Genomic DNA, 10,980 nt, shown 5'->3' on the forward strand with positions numbered 1-10,980 from the left:
GCTCTGCCCCTGAGGACCTTACTCCTCGGCCACTCTGACTCTGGGCCCCATGGCCTCACTGTCCTAGTCCAGGACCTAGCTGTCCCCTTCCTGCCCTCTGCGCCTCTGGCCTGCACCCTGCAACAAGGAGCAAAGGCCCGGGTCCCGAGCCAGGCATGGGCGGGGCAGGGTGGGTCCCACTGGCTGAGGCCATTGTCTCCATCACACAGACAGTGATCTAGAACCCACCACCCCACAGAGCCACATTCTAGAGCTCAGGGACCGGGAGCCTTCCCCAATTCTCGAAGCCCCCAGGGGGAGAGGAGAGAGAGGGAGAGGGCTTCCTCTCCATGCTCCTTTTCTGGAAGTCCCTGGCACCGAGGCCAGTGCGACGGGGTCGCCTCTGAGAAGGCTCGGTCCATAGGTTGCTCTGAGCACTGCTTCTGGACTAAGGAGGTAAGGGCCCCTCCAGAGCAGACCCCTCCTCAGCCCATGGCACAGCCTCATCCAAGAAGCTCCCCACCTTTGCCCACTGCTCCTTGCCCAGTCATGCCCAGGGTCCTCTGAGCAGGAAGAACCTGCGCAGACCCCCTCAGAGCCATTGTGGGGTGGCACATGAGTGCTGAAGGAGACAGCTCTCATGAGCTTGTCCACGAGGCTCTGATGCTCCTCCTCTTGGGGGGTTGGTGCGGCAGGATCTCCCACTGCTCTGAAGTCTGGGCCTCAACTCGAGACCCCACTGAGGAGGCTGTGGCCTGCAGTTCTGCCCCTCAGTGGGGGCAAAGGCAGTGATGGGGGTGGAGGGCCCAGGCCTCCTAGCACCTGGTCACCCTCCCATCCATGGACAGAGCCAGTCATGGCGAAGGAGGTATGGGTGGGCACCTGGAGGCCCCATCGCCCCCGGGGACCCATCATGGCCCTCTACAGCAGCCCTGGACCCAAGTACCTGATTCCACCCACCACAGGTAAGTGCTTGGGAGCCTGGGAGGGGGCAGGAGCCAGGTCTGGGGGTGGCCCGGGGACGGCCAGGGCTCATCCCTGACTCCCAGCCCATCAACCCCTCTGGGGTCCATGGGGGGTCGGGGGGAGAAGGGCAGGGTCTGGCTCCAAGCTGCTCAGAGCCCCTGCCCCACAGGCTTTGTGAAGCACACGCCCAACAAGCTGCGTGCACCGGCCTACAGCTTCCATGGGGCCCCCATGCTCCTGGCAGAGAACTGCTCCCCAGGGCCCCGCTACAGCGTGAACCCCAAGATACTGAGGACTGGCAAGGACCTCGGCCCCGCCTACTCCATCCTGGGGCGCTACGGCACTAAGACCACGCTGACTCCCGGCCCTGGTGAGGGACTCTGGCCCAGCCCCAGCCCCGCCCAACACTGCTGGTAGCCACTGCAGGCCTGGTGGGGCCAGGGTGTGAGGGGTACAGCCGTCCTCACCCTCCTGACCCACCTTTCTCCTCATGAAGGGATACCATCAGGCCTGGAGGTGGAGCTGTGACCCCAGCGCAACCTCTGAGACCCTAGTGCCCAAGTCAGACTCGCCCTCCTTCTCAAAACAGCCCCTGCCTCCCCCCCACCCCTGCAGCCAGCATTTCCATCATGGACACCCCGGCACAATCCCTTTCGCCACTCACTGGGGCCCAGAGGCCCCACTCCCGCAACGTCGGGGGTCTTCCTAGAACTGCCCGAGCAGGGCCGGGCATCTGTGTGGATCTGTTGGATGGTCCTCCCCGTCCCAGCACCCACACCATTCCTCCCCCCACCCCCAGGCCACTACTTTCCAGAGAAATCTACCAAGCATGTGTTCAACTTGGCGCCCAGCCACTCCATTTCTGCCCGAACCAAGACCTTCCGAGTGGACAGCACCCCAGGTCCGCCGCAGCCCCGATGACCCGTGGCTGACCGGGTCGAGGATCCCGGGCAGGGCGGGTGAGGGGGGCTGGCCTGATGGGGGTGGAGACTCTGGGCACAGGATTCCGTCCAGCCTGAGACTCGGTGCTTGTGCCCTCAACAGGCCCCGCTGCCTACATGCTGCCCGTGGTGATGGGGCCCCACACTGTCGGCAAGGCCTCCCAGCCCGCCTTCTCCATCAAGGGCCGCAGCAAGCTGGGCAGCTTCAGTGACGACCCGTACAAGGCAAGGGTCGCCCGGCTGGGGCAGCCCCGGCTGGGGCTTACCCCCTAGAGAGATGGCCCATCGGGCCCCTTCCCCCAGAACCTAGGACCCACCAGCCTGACCCCCATCCTCCCGAAGCCCCTCAGCTCCTTCCTCCTCTTGGAGCCTGCCACACGTCTGTCCCCACCCCCACTGGTTTACATCCCAGAGGTGAGGGGGGGCAGACGGTGGACGAGGACGAAGAGGCCGAGACTCGGCATGGAGACTGATGGTGCTGAGGAGAGACGGACAGGGACGGGTGTGTGGGGAGCTGCCTGCAGGGCGAGGAGCAGTCTGAGGCAGGAAGCAGCTGAGAAGAGGAGAAAAATAAGCTGTGACGTATTTTGGGGAGGAGGGTTCTGGCTGCAGAAACAGCCAGTGCAAAGGCCCTGAGGTGCTTGTGTACCCGGGAGCTTGGGGAGCCTGGGGAGACTGGCAAGGTGGCATCACAGCACCGCTGACCTCACCAGCCCAAGGCCCTTGAGTCCCCACCTGGGAAGAGTCCTCTCTCACACTCATGGAAGGGACTCTGGGGCTGGAACAAGTCTGGGGCTGGAACAGACTGGGGTGTCATTGCCACGGCGAGGCTGAAGGGAAGGTGACATCCCACACAGAGAAGGGCCCCACAGCACTGGGGTGCTGTCACATGGTGTGGCCATCGTTTGGAGACAGAAGAGTCCCCTGACACACAGACACACAGTGACTTGGGGCCTGAAACCCTGTCTGATGCCGGCCCCTGCCCTCTGGCGTCGCACGCCCTGGCAGGCCGAGCCTGAGTGAGCCTCTTTCACCCCCCAGACCCCAGGTCCGGCAGCCTACAGCCAGACCAATGTCCAGGTGACTAAGTTCAAGGCTCCACAGTACACCATGGCGGCCCGAGTGGAGCCCCCGGGGGACAAGACCCTCAAGCCAGGACCAGGAGCCCACAGCCCTGAGAAGGTCTGGCAAGAGCACGGCCCAGAGGGGTGGGGTAGGGATGGGCGGGGTGACACGGCCGCAGGGGTCAGGTGGGGGCGGGCCTGTAAGCCTGCAAGGGTCACGGGGGCCAGGCACCATCAGAACACTGTGCATGCCACCACCAGCCTTCCCCAGTCGGCAGGCTCTGTGTCCCCAGTGTCCCCAGACACTGGTGACGGTGAGTGATGCTGACTGTCACCACATACCAGGCTCTGTGGTCAGGCCTGGCAGTGTGGACTTCCTGCTGGTCACCTTGGCCGGGGGTTTAGGGGGTACAGCAGCCCCGGCCCCAGTGAGGGCAGAGACTGTGGGGTGGGGGCAGGGGTGCTGGCCCCTCACAGCCTCTCCTCTCCCAGGTGACAGTGACCAAGCCCTGCGCCCCCATCGTCACCTTTGGCATCAAACATTCTGACTACATGACACCCCTGGTCGTGGACGTGGAATAGCCCTGGCCCTGCCCCACCCGTCACGCTAAGCCTCTGCACATCATGTCCCCCCAACAACAGATTACCTGAGCTGAGGGCTTTGGGCGGCTCCTCTACCAGCTGGGCTGCAGCCGGCCTGGCCCTGCAGGGCAGAGCATGCTCGCTCGAACAATTGTGACCAGCTACTTTTTCTATGCTTTCCCATCTGCTAAATGTGTTTCCTGCTGTGCCCAGATATACAATAAATCACGGATCCGTTAGCAATGGCTTGCCTTGAGGGAGGATTAAGGTTTTCCAGAAAGGGGCCCCCTAGGCGATCACGCCAGCCCATGTCGGGTCCCACCCTAGCTTCCAGGGCCTTGGGTCTGAGCAGCGAGGAGGGCTCAGGAACATCCGACGCTGCTGTGCCTGCCCTTCTGATTCTGCCTCGAGCGCTGCCCTTCGCGCCTTGTTGTATCCTCCAAAAGACGGTCACACCTGCATTCGTCCCCTCCCATGTGGCCCTCTCCCTGTGTGACTGACTCTCCCCTGCCGAGATGGGGTCTGTGTCCCTCCCCTGGAATCTGGAGTAGAGCCTGTGACCGTCCTGAATAAAGTGATGCTACGTGACTTCTGAAGCCAGGCCATGCAACATACAAAGAAAACAGCTTCTGCCTGGATGTCCCTCTTCTCTTTGCTCACCTTCACACCAGCCACCATGTTGTAAGGAAGCTCAACACATGGCGACACAGTGATCCCAGCTGGGCCCTCAGCTCACACCAGCAATGACCTATAGATGTGTGTGAGCCTTCAGCAAGTGGCAGTGCCAGCCTCTTGTCTCCAAAAGGAGTCCTTACATCATAGAGCAGAGACAACTGCCTCCGCTGTGCCTGTCTCAAATTCCAGCAGTAACCATAAGACATAAACTATTACTGCAACTCTGACTACATTCGAAGGTGATCTGTTAAACATCAAAGATAATACGGGAAGCATAAGATCTGGGAAGGGAAGGGGGTGTCTGAGCTGGGATGAAGAGGGGCATTTCCAGAGGGTGCCCTGGAGTCCAAGGCCAGCCTTGAGGAATGAAGTCTAACCTTCACCCTAGCCCTGGGCAGGCAGCCGTCACCCCTGTGGGACTGCCGGCCGCAGCTGCACTAAGCACAGTACAGTTGCTGACCCTCACTCAGCTGTGACCGTGTCAAGCTACTTGTTCTAAATACCTCACATGTATTCCTTTAATCCTGAAGAGGTAATGCTATCATCTTCCCCATCTGAGTCACAGAAACTTGCGCAAAGGAAGGTCCAGCAGCAGGAAGCGGCAAGCTCACGTCTGCCCGCCTGAGGGGATGAGTGAGGAGGGGACAAGGGACCCAGGAGAAGGAAAGCAGCAGAGTCGAGACCATTGGTGCCCACGGCCAGTTTATGGACCAGAGTCAGTTCCACACAAAGCTATCTAAAGCCCCCAAAGAAATGAAAACACCAAAGGCTATGTGTTTACTTCATCACGAAGCTGTTTATTCCTAATTTTTATTGCTAGATGTCTTGTTCTTGAATTATGGGATAGAGCCTGGCAGTTCATCCTCACCTGGCACAGAGGGAGGCTCCAAGTCCTGCTTTATGGTCTCCGGGATCAAAATCGGCAAACCCCACTTACCCACAGGATTAGGTGCTCAGTGTACAGGGCTGAGCAGGAGGGTGAAGGCCCCACAGGAAACCCTGCTGACACAGCGGCAGCAGGGTTGCCACGCTCCCTTCAGGAATTCACCTAACACAATGAGAGTAAGAAGCAAGAAAGTAAACCAGAGAGAAACTAAAACCCAGACCCCCAAATAGCTGGAAGGGCTGCAAAGAGCCATGGAGGTGGAGAAGTGGGGAGGCACAGACGGGGACCTGAGGAGAGAACACAGCAGCCAGTGTGCCACCCTGAAGGCAAACTCTAAATTCCTGGTCTGTCTTGGCAAGACGAGGGGGCACACCACGTAAAAGCATCTGCGGGGGGAAGGCTGCCATGGCTGAGCCACGTTCTCAGGAAGCAAGGTGAGCAGGCCCAGAAAAGGTGGGGGCCACAGAGCTCAGGTCTGGGTGTATCTGCAGGGCCTGCGGCGACCAGATGGAGCCACGGCACGGGCAGCAGCTGTTGAGCTTGGTGGCCAGAGGACCAGGCCCCGCAACAAGGTTCAGTGTGAGATGAGAAGCAGGCGAAGTCAGAGCCACAGCGCACAGGGCGCCGGGGGTCAAGGCAGGACCAGAGGCCTGCAAAGGAACGTCCAGGAGGACGGGGAAACAGCCAAGCCCCAGAGACATGGGGACAAGCAAGGCAGTCCCACCGGGGGAGACACAAGCACACGTTGGACAAGACAGCGCACTCAGGTCGCAGGTACCGCGGGAGGAAGGGCACCAAGGCAAGCGTGCGAGGAGAAGCCGGCCTGCTGGGCGGAGAACGAGGGGGAGGCGCAGCAGCAGCGCCAGAGGCGCGGTGCCCGGGGCCAGAGACCAGCAACGTGGGGTGGCAGCTGACAGGCCCCAGGCCGTGGCTGACGCGTGTGACCACACGTGGCATGAGCGTGTGGGGAGGCGGACAGTGAGCCAGGAGTCCTCAGGGAGTAAGGGGGGCTGACTAGGAAACCAGAAGGTCGGAACAAGGGCAGGGAAGGACACAGAGCCTATGACTCGTTTCTTACAAGTGTTTTTTGTGAAGACAAGGATACTGGGGTCTCAGTGGGGTAAGAAGCCACTGGTCTGGCTGGGTCTGTGGTTCAGTTCGAGGTTCGAGGGAGCAGGGGACTGACCAAGTGGGTGCTGAGGGCCCAGGGAGAGGGGGGCAGACACTGCAGTGGAAGGGCCGGGCTTGGTGGAAACTGCCCGCTGACCCTCAGAAACTGACCTACAAGTCCCACGAAGAGCCCTTACTTGGAAGCCTGCTGTCTACACCCCCAAAAGTCCCTCCTCACACCCTGCCTGACTCTGAAATGCCAGATGGGCTTGTTTCTAGAGATCTGGTCTCCTGGAAATAGATCTCTGGTGCTCTGGATAGATCTTGAATCGTGAGAAAATATCACTTTCTGCACCTGGATACATGGCTGGGAGATCACCAGAATGTGAGCCCCATGCTTTCAGCAAAGGTTGCAGTTCCCAACTCCATCCACAACCCCTGCCCTTTCCTGAGGGTCAGGCTTCAGCTGCGGGACTGGAAGGCAGGAAGAGGCCTCTCAGCAGGACCCTTGACTCTCACTGGTCCACGGATGCCCAGCAGCTCTGGGCAGGAGCAACTGCCATCTCTGGGTTGAAAACACTCAGCTGAAGGTGACAGCGATGATTCGAGGTTCACCGCCACAACCCCTTCCTATGTCAGCGCCGAGCATCTCAAATACCAGACGTGGCCTCACCCAGACAAGAACAGCGTAGAAGAACCTCGAGATGTTCAGAAACTCGAGGGCCAGGGGAAGAGCTGCTGTTCACAGGTGACCGTGTCCAGGATTCCCAGCTGCTCTGCTTGGACCTGACTCTGCTCGAGCTTCTAGCACCCAAGGTGGCAGAGGGAGGGGCTTTGGCTACCCCATGAAGATGGGCCCCTTGCACACATGGGACCAGCTAACACAAGCTCACTGGGTCAGAGGCTCCCAGCCACACAGGAACGAGATTCCTAAGCCACAATCATCGTTTCAAAGGAGTATTTTGTCGTTAAGTCCTCTGGCCCAGGACGCCAGGCAGAGGCGGACCGTGCTTGCCCGAGGCACCCGCAGAAGCCAGCTCCCACTGGCTCACGTCCTTGCCCTCGACAGGAGGTAGGAGAGGATGAAGAAGACCACGATCAGGCCCACGGCCATACCACACAGAAGCTTCCGGTTGTCTCGCCCAGACCGTGCCATTGTGGAAAAGCGCTTCACACTCCCCGTGAGGAGGCCCGTCACACTCGTGAAATCCGTGTCCTGAGAAAGGAACCCCATCATCATCACACAGGGGCGGCGACTCCACAACACACACACACGTGGGGGCCTGCACAGCAGGTGGTGGGGAGCAGAGGTGACCGTGACACCCCCAACCACAGACCCTTACCATGCCATCCAGGTACTGGTTCTGGTCTTCCACGTCCCTGTCAATGTCCAGGGCCAGCTGGTCAGAACACAGAAGAGGCAGGGTCAGGCCAGGACAAACACAGTGGACAGCACCTGACCCCCAACACGACCAGCAGAGGTCAGGAGATCCAAATGCCACCTGGGCCGCACACAGGTGAGTGTGCCACAGACGGGACAAGGATGACGGAACTACCTGAAACCCCTCCAGGCTTTCACCCTCCCTCTGACACCCCCTCCAGGACGCTAGGTGGAGGCAAAAGGAGAGGACCACCACTGACCGATTTGAGCCTGGTGACCTTGGAGGCTAAGCTATCAGCCATTCGCTTGTTCTCCCGGTCTAGAATCTCCTCCACAGCGCCGGGGCTCTGAGCTGCAAGAAAAGACAGAGTTTGAGGGCATGCATCCACCCACGAGCATCCCCTGGACGCCTGCACCTCAGCCCTTTGTGGCCTCAGGGCTCTCACTCCAATCCCATCTGGCTCAGTCAGGTGTCCGGAGGTACTGGGCCTTCCTGAGTCTGTTGAGCAGGTCCCGCCCTAACCCAGGATCCAACACGTGGACTCCACACACAAGACAGGCTGTATAAACAAGTGTGCATGAGCACATGTCCTGTGTACTCATGCAGGCTGGGATGCGTAGGCACCTCCAAAGGGCTCAGTCGAACCAGCACTTTCTGACATTCTGTGACAAAACCCGTACCATCCCTCCATGGATATCACCAGTGACGTACACAGAACCTGTTGTCAGAGAAAACCAGTGAACTCTGGTAAAGCCTTAGGAAAGCCTTAGTAACAAAGGTTGAGACTGATCCCAAGAGCAGGGTCTAGGTCTGCTCACTTCTGCAACCCACACAGGGCCTTGTATGACACCCAGAGCACGGTGTTTGCTGAGACCTGGCCCACGACAGGGGCTGGGCCTGGTGATTTAAAATGACCATCCTGGGCTTCCCTGGTGGCGCAGTGGTTGGGAGTCCGCCTGCCAATGCAGGGGACACAGGTTCGTGCCCCGGTCTGGGAGGATCCCACGTGCCGCGGAGCGGCTGGGCCCGTGAGCCATGGCCGCTGGGCCTGTGCGTCTGGATCCTGTGCTCCGCAGCGGGAGAGGCCACGATGGTGAGAGGCCCGCGTACCACAAAAAAATAAAATAAAATAAAATAAAAATAAAATAAAATAAAATTACCATCCTATCAGGTCGGTGACAACTGCCTCCCCCAAAGTTCAGAGTGCATATTTGCCTTGGCCCAGATGCCTCAATGAGACTTATCTAATAGGAGCACAGCCCTAAGAACCACGAATGTGTACAGACCCCAAAATTAGAGGCGTTGGCGTCCTACCAACCCCTTGTATCCATTAATTCCTTAAAGGGCACAACAGCCCAGCGAAACAAGCATCAGCATTCCACTTGGTAAATGAGAAGAGGGGCTCCCAGGGGGCAAGTAGGGCACCCCGAGCCCGAGTCCGTACGCGGCCTGCTTGGGCCCTCTCATCGCGCGCAGCCCCCACTCCGAGGGGGCTAGCCTCCGGGACCCGTCGACCAGGCGGCCCGGCCGAGGTCCCGGACAGAACCATCTCGCAGGGGTGGGGACTGCGGGCCTCCGGACCCCGCAGCTTCACGGAGCAGCTGGGCAGGAGCGCCCACAGGGCCCCAGGGACTCCTCCACCGCGCTGCTGGCTGCAGCCCGGCCGCCCTGCCCCGTCGCCGCCCGCCCCCAGGGTCTCCCGGACGAGGCCACCCAGCGGGACGGGGGGCAGGCAAAGGCGGCTCCTGCGGGCAGCGGCGTCGGTTCCGGCAGGCCCCGCCGCCATCCGCCTCGGCTCTCCCGCACTCACCCCTAGCCCAGTCCGCCATCCCGTCCAGCTCCGACCCGGAGGACCCGGCTCGGCCACAACCTCCTCTGACGTGGCACACTCGCGGGAAGTGGCGTCCGGTCCCGCCCCTTCCGCCTCAGGCCTTCCGACTTCCGGCCGAGGTCCAGGCTGCGGAGGTGCGGCAGTGGGAAGGACAGGACTTGACCTTTCTTCCACAGCTTGGCTTGGGGATGGGGCGAGCCCTTTGCTCTTGGGACCCCTGGGTGGTTAGTGTCTTTAGTGGCAATTAGGGTGCCGAAAAACACTCCCGCAGCCATTCCCGCCTAAGGCGGCTTCAGGTCCTAACTGTGAAGAGCTCACGGGCCCTTTCCCAGGCGAGAGAGGCTCCTCGCCGCGACCCCGCCCGGGTCCTGAGGCCCGACCCGGCCCGCCCGGCTGCGGTGCGGCTAAGAAGCGGACTCGGTGCGAAGGCCGGCTCCAGTTACTGCCGGCGGGACAAAGTGGAGATCTGTGCCTAGAAAGTGCCTGGAACCAGCGAGCAGTGCAGAAGTCGCAGGGGTGAAGCACTCCGAAGAAAACAAGAAACCAGGAAGAGGAGTGGGAGCGTAAAGGGAGTGGGGACGGTAGGAGCCAGTGCTTCTTGACTTTGCACCCGGGCACTGACAAGGGGCCTGACACAAAGTAGATGCTCAACAAAGCCTTCTTGCCCAGTGGATGGACTATAGGTTACCACCCAACGTAATGGAGCATTTGCTGTGTGTCATTTAGTCCTCCTGACAATCCACTGAAATGGGAACTTTTATCATCTCTGCTTTTCAAGTAGTAAACTGAGTCCAGGCCAGACCAGCAGGTGTGCCTGCTTAAACTGCAAGGAAGTCACCGCACATGACCAGGCTTTGCCTTCATCCTGACCTCCCCTCCCCACTCTCCCCTTTCTCTCAGCCACAACAATGACGTTTCTATCTCCCACCACGGCCATTCCCACCTTTGCACTGGCCACTCCTTCTTCCTTCCATGACCTTCTTTCAGATCCTTTCCTGGTTCACTTCGTACCAACCGGTCTCAGCAAAAATGGCACTTCTTCAGGTCTCCCTTCAGTCCATCAAGCCCCTTTTCTTATTAGATCACAACACGATGCCTAAAGTCGTCTCGTTTGCCCGTTTTTCTTGGTCTTCACCTCTGGCACATAAGCTGCACGAAGGCAGGGACCTTTGGGTCCTGTTCACCCGCATCCCGGTTCCTCGCATGCAGTAGGCATTCAAACGCCTGTTTAGAAAGCAAGTGGTCCCGGGGTTGCAAAATCCTTTCCACCTCGACTTTCTCCTGGACATCTCATTCGTTCTGTGCATCAAGAAGAGTGTTGGTGTTCGTGTGATGGAGGGGTGGGGGACTGAGGTCCTCTCCTACAGGGAATTCCGGCCCAAGAAGCGAGGCTCACGGCTCGGTTCAGGGGCGATTCGGGCCCAGAGGTCGGCCGATCACCGAGTCGGATCTTGAAGCCCAAGCTCACTTGGCGGCAAAGCCTTCCAGTTCTAGCGGGGCTGTTCCAGGGCTCGCCACTTTAAGGCGCGCGCAGCCCAGACTACGCCGCGCACGCCTCGTCCCG

The 10,980-nt window shown here is 60.0% G+C and overlaps 2 protein-coding genes across 4 annotated transcripts; one reads left to right on the forward strand and one right to left on the reverse strand.

Moving 5' to 3' along the window:
• Positions 1–835: 835 nt before the first annotated feature.
• Positions 836–3,532, forward strand: CIMAP1A (ciliary microtubule associated protein 1A). 2 transcript variants are annotated; one of them, XM_060104947.1, is made up of 6 exons: positions 836–944; positions 1,115–1,315; positions 1,745–1,846; positions 1,990–2,111; positions 2,928–3,068; positions 3,443–3,532. In XM_060104947.1, the coding sequence occupies exons 1-6, from the start codon at positions 836–838 to the stop codon at positions 3,530–3,532; spliced, it is 765 nt and encodes a 254-aa protein (XP_059960930.1). The 2 variants fall into 2 exon arrangements, with proteins under 2 accessions (XP_059960930.1, XP_059960931.1); XM_060104948.1 differs by lacking the exon at positions 2,928–3,068.
• A 2,026-nt stretch (positions 3,533–5,558) lies between these two features.
• On the reverse strand, positions 5,559–10,955 carry BET1L (Bet1 golgi vesicular membrane trafficking protein like). 2 transcript variants are annotated; one of them, XM_060104901.1, is made up of 4 exons: positions 10,360–10,955; positions 7,845–7,936; positions 7,547–7,603; positions 5,559–7,419 (listed from the first exon to the last, which is right to left on the reverse strand). In XM_060104901.1, exons 1-4 carry the CDS (start codon positions 10,388–10,390, stop codon positions 7,252–7,254), a joined length of 348 nt encoding a protein of 115 aa, XP_059960884.1. In that variant the 5' UTR covers positions 10,391–10,955; the 3' UTR covers positions 5,559–7,251. The 2 variants fall into 2 exon arrangements, with proteins under 2 accessions (XP_059960884.1, XP_059960885.1); XM_060104902.1 differs by lacking the exon at positions 10,360–10,955 and adding an exon at positions 9,396–10,303.
• Between the last annotated feature and the right edge of the window lie 25 nt (positions 10,956–10,980).

The sequence above is a fragment of the Mesoplodon densirostris genome, chromosome 7 (assembly GCF_025265405.1).
Source record: "Mesoplodon densirostris isolate mMesDen1 chromosome 7, mMesDen1 primary haplotype, whole genome shotgun sequence".
Classification (NCBI taxonomy): domain Eukaryota; kingdom Metazoa; phylum Chordata; class Mammalia; order Artiodactyla; family Ziphiidae; genus Mesoplodon; species Mesoplodon densirostris.

Excerpts from the sequence above, each read along its gene's own strand:
- BET1L (XM_060104901.1), bottom strand. The coding sequence starts at position 10,390 with ATGGAAGGAAGAAGGAGTGGCCAGTGCAAAG. Across the intron at positions 7,937-10,359 it reads AAGGAGTGGCCAGTGCAAAG|CTCAGAGCCCCGGCGCTGTG; the intron begins GTGGGAATGGCC and ends CTTTTCTTGCAG. Across the intron at positions 7,604-7,844 it reads AGGTCACCAGGCTCAAATCG|CTGGCCCTGGACATTGACAG; the intron begins GTCAGTGGTGGT and ends TGTTCTGACCAG.
- CIMAP1A (XM_060104947.1), top strand. The coding sequence starts at position 836 with ATGGCGAAGGAGGTATGGGTGGGCACCTGGAGGCCCCATCGCCCCCGG. Across the intron at positions 1,847-1,989 it reads CCGAGTGGACAGCACCCCAG|GCCCCGCTGCCTACATGCTG; the intron begins GTCCGCCGCAGC and ends TGCCCTCAACAG. Across the intron at positions 3,069-3,442 it reads GAGCCCACAGCCCTGAGAAG|GTGACAGTGACCAAGCCCTG; the intron begins GTCTGGCAAGAG and ends CTCCTCTCCCAG.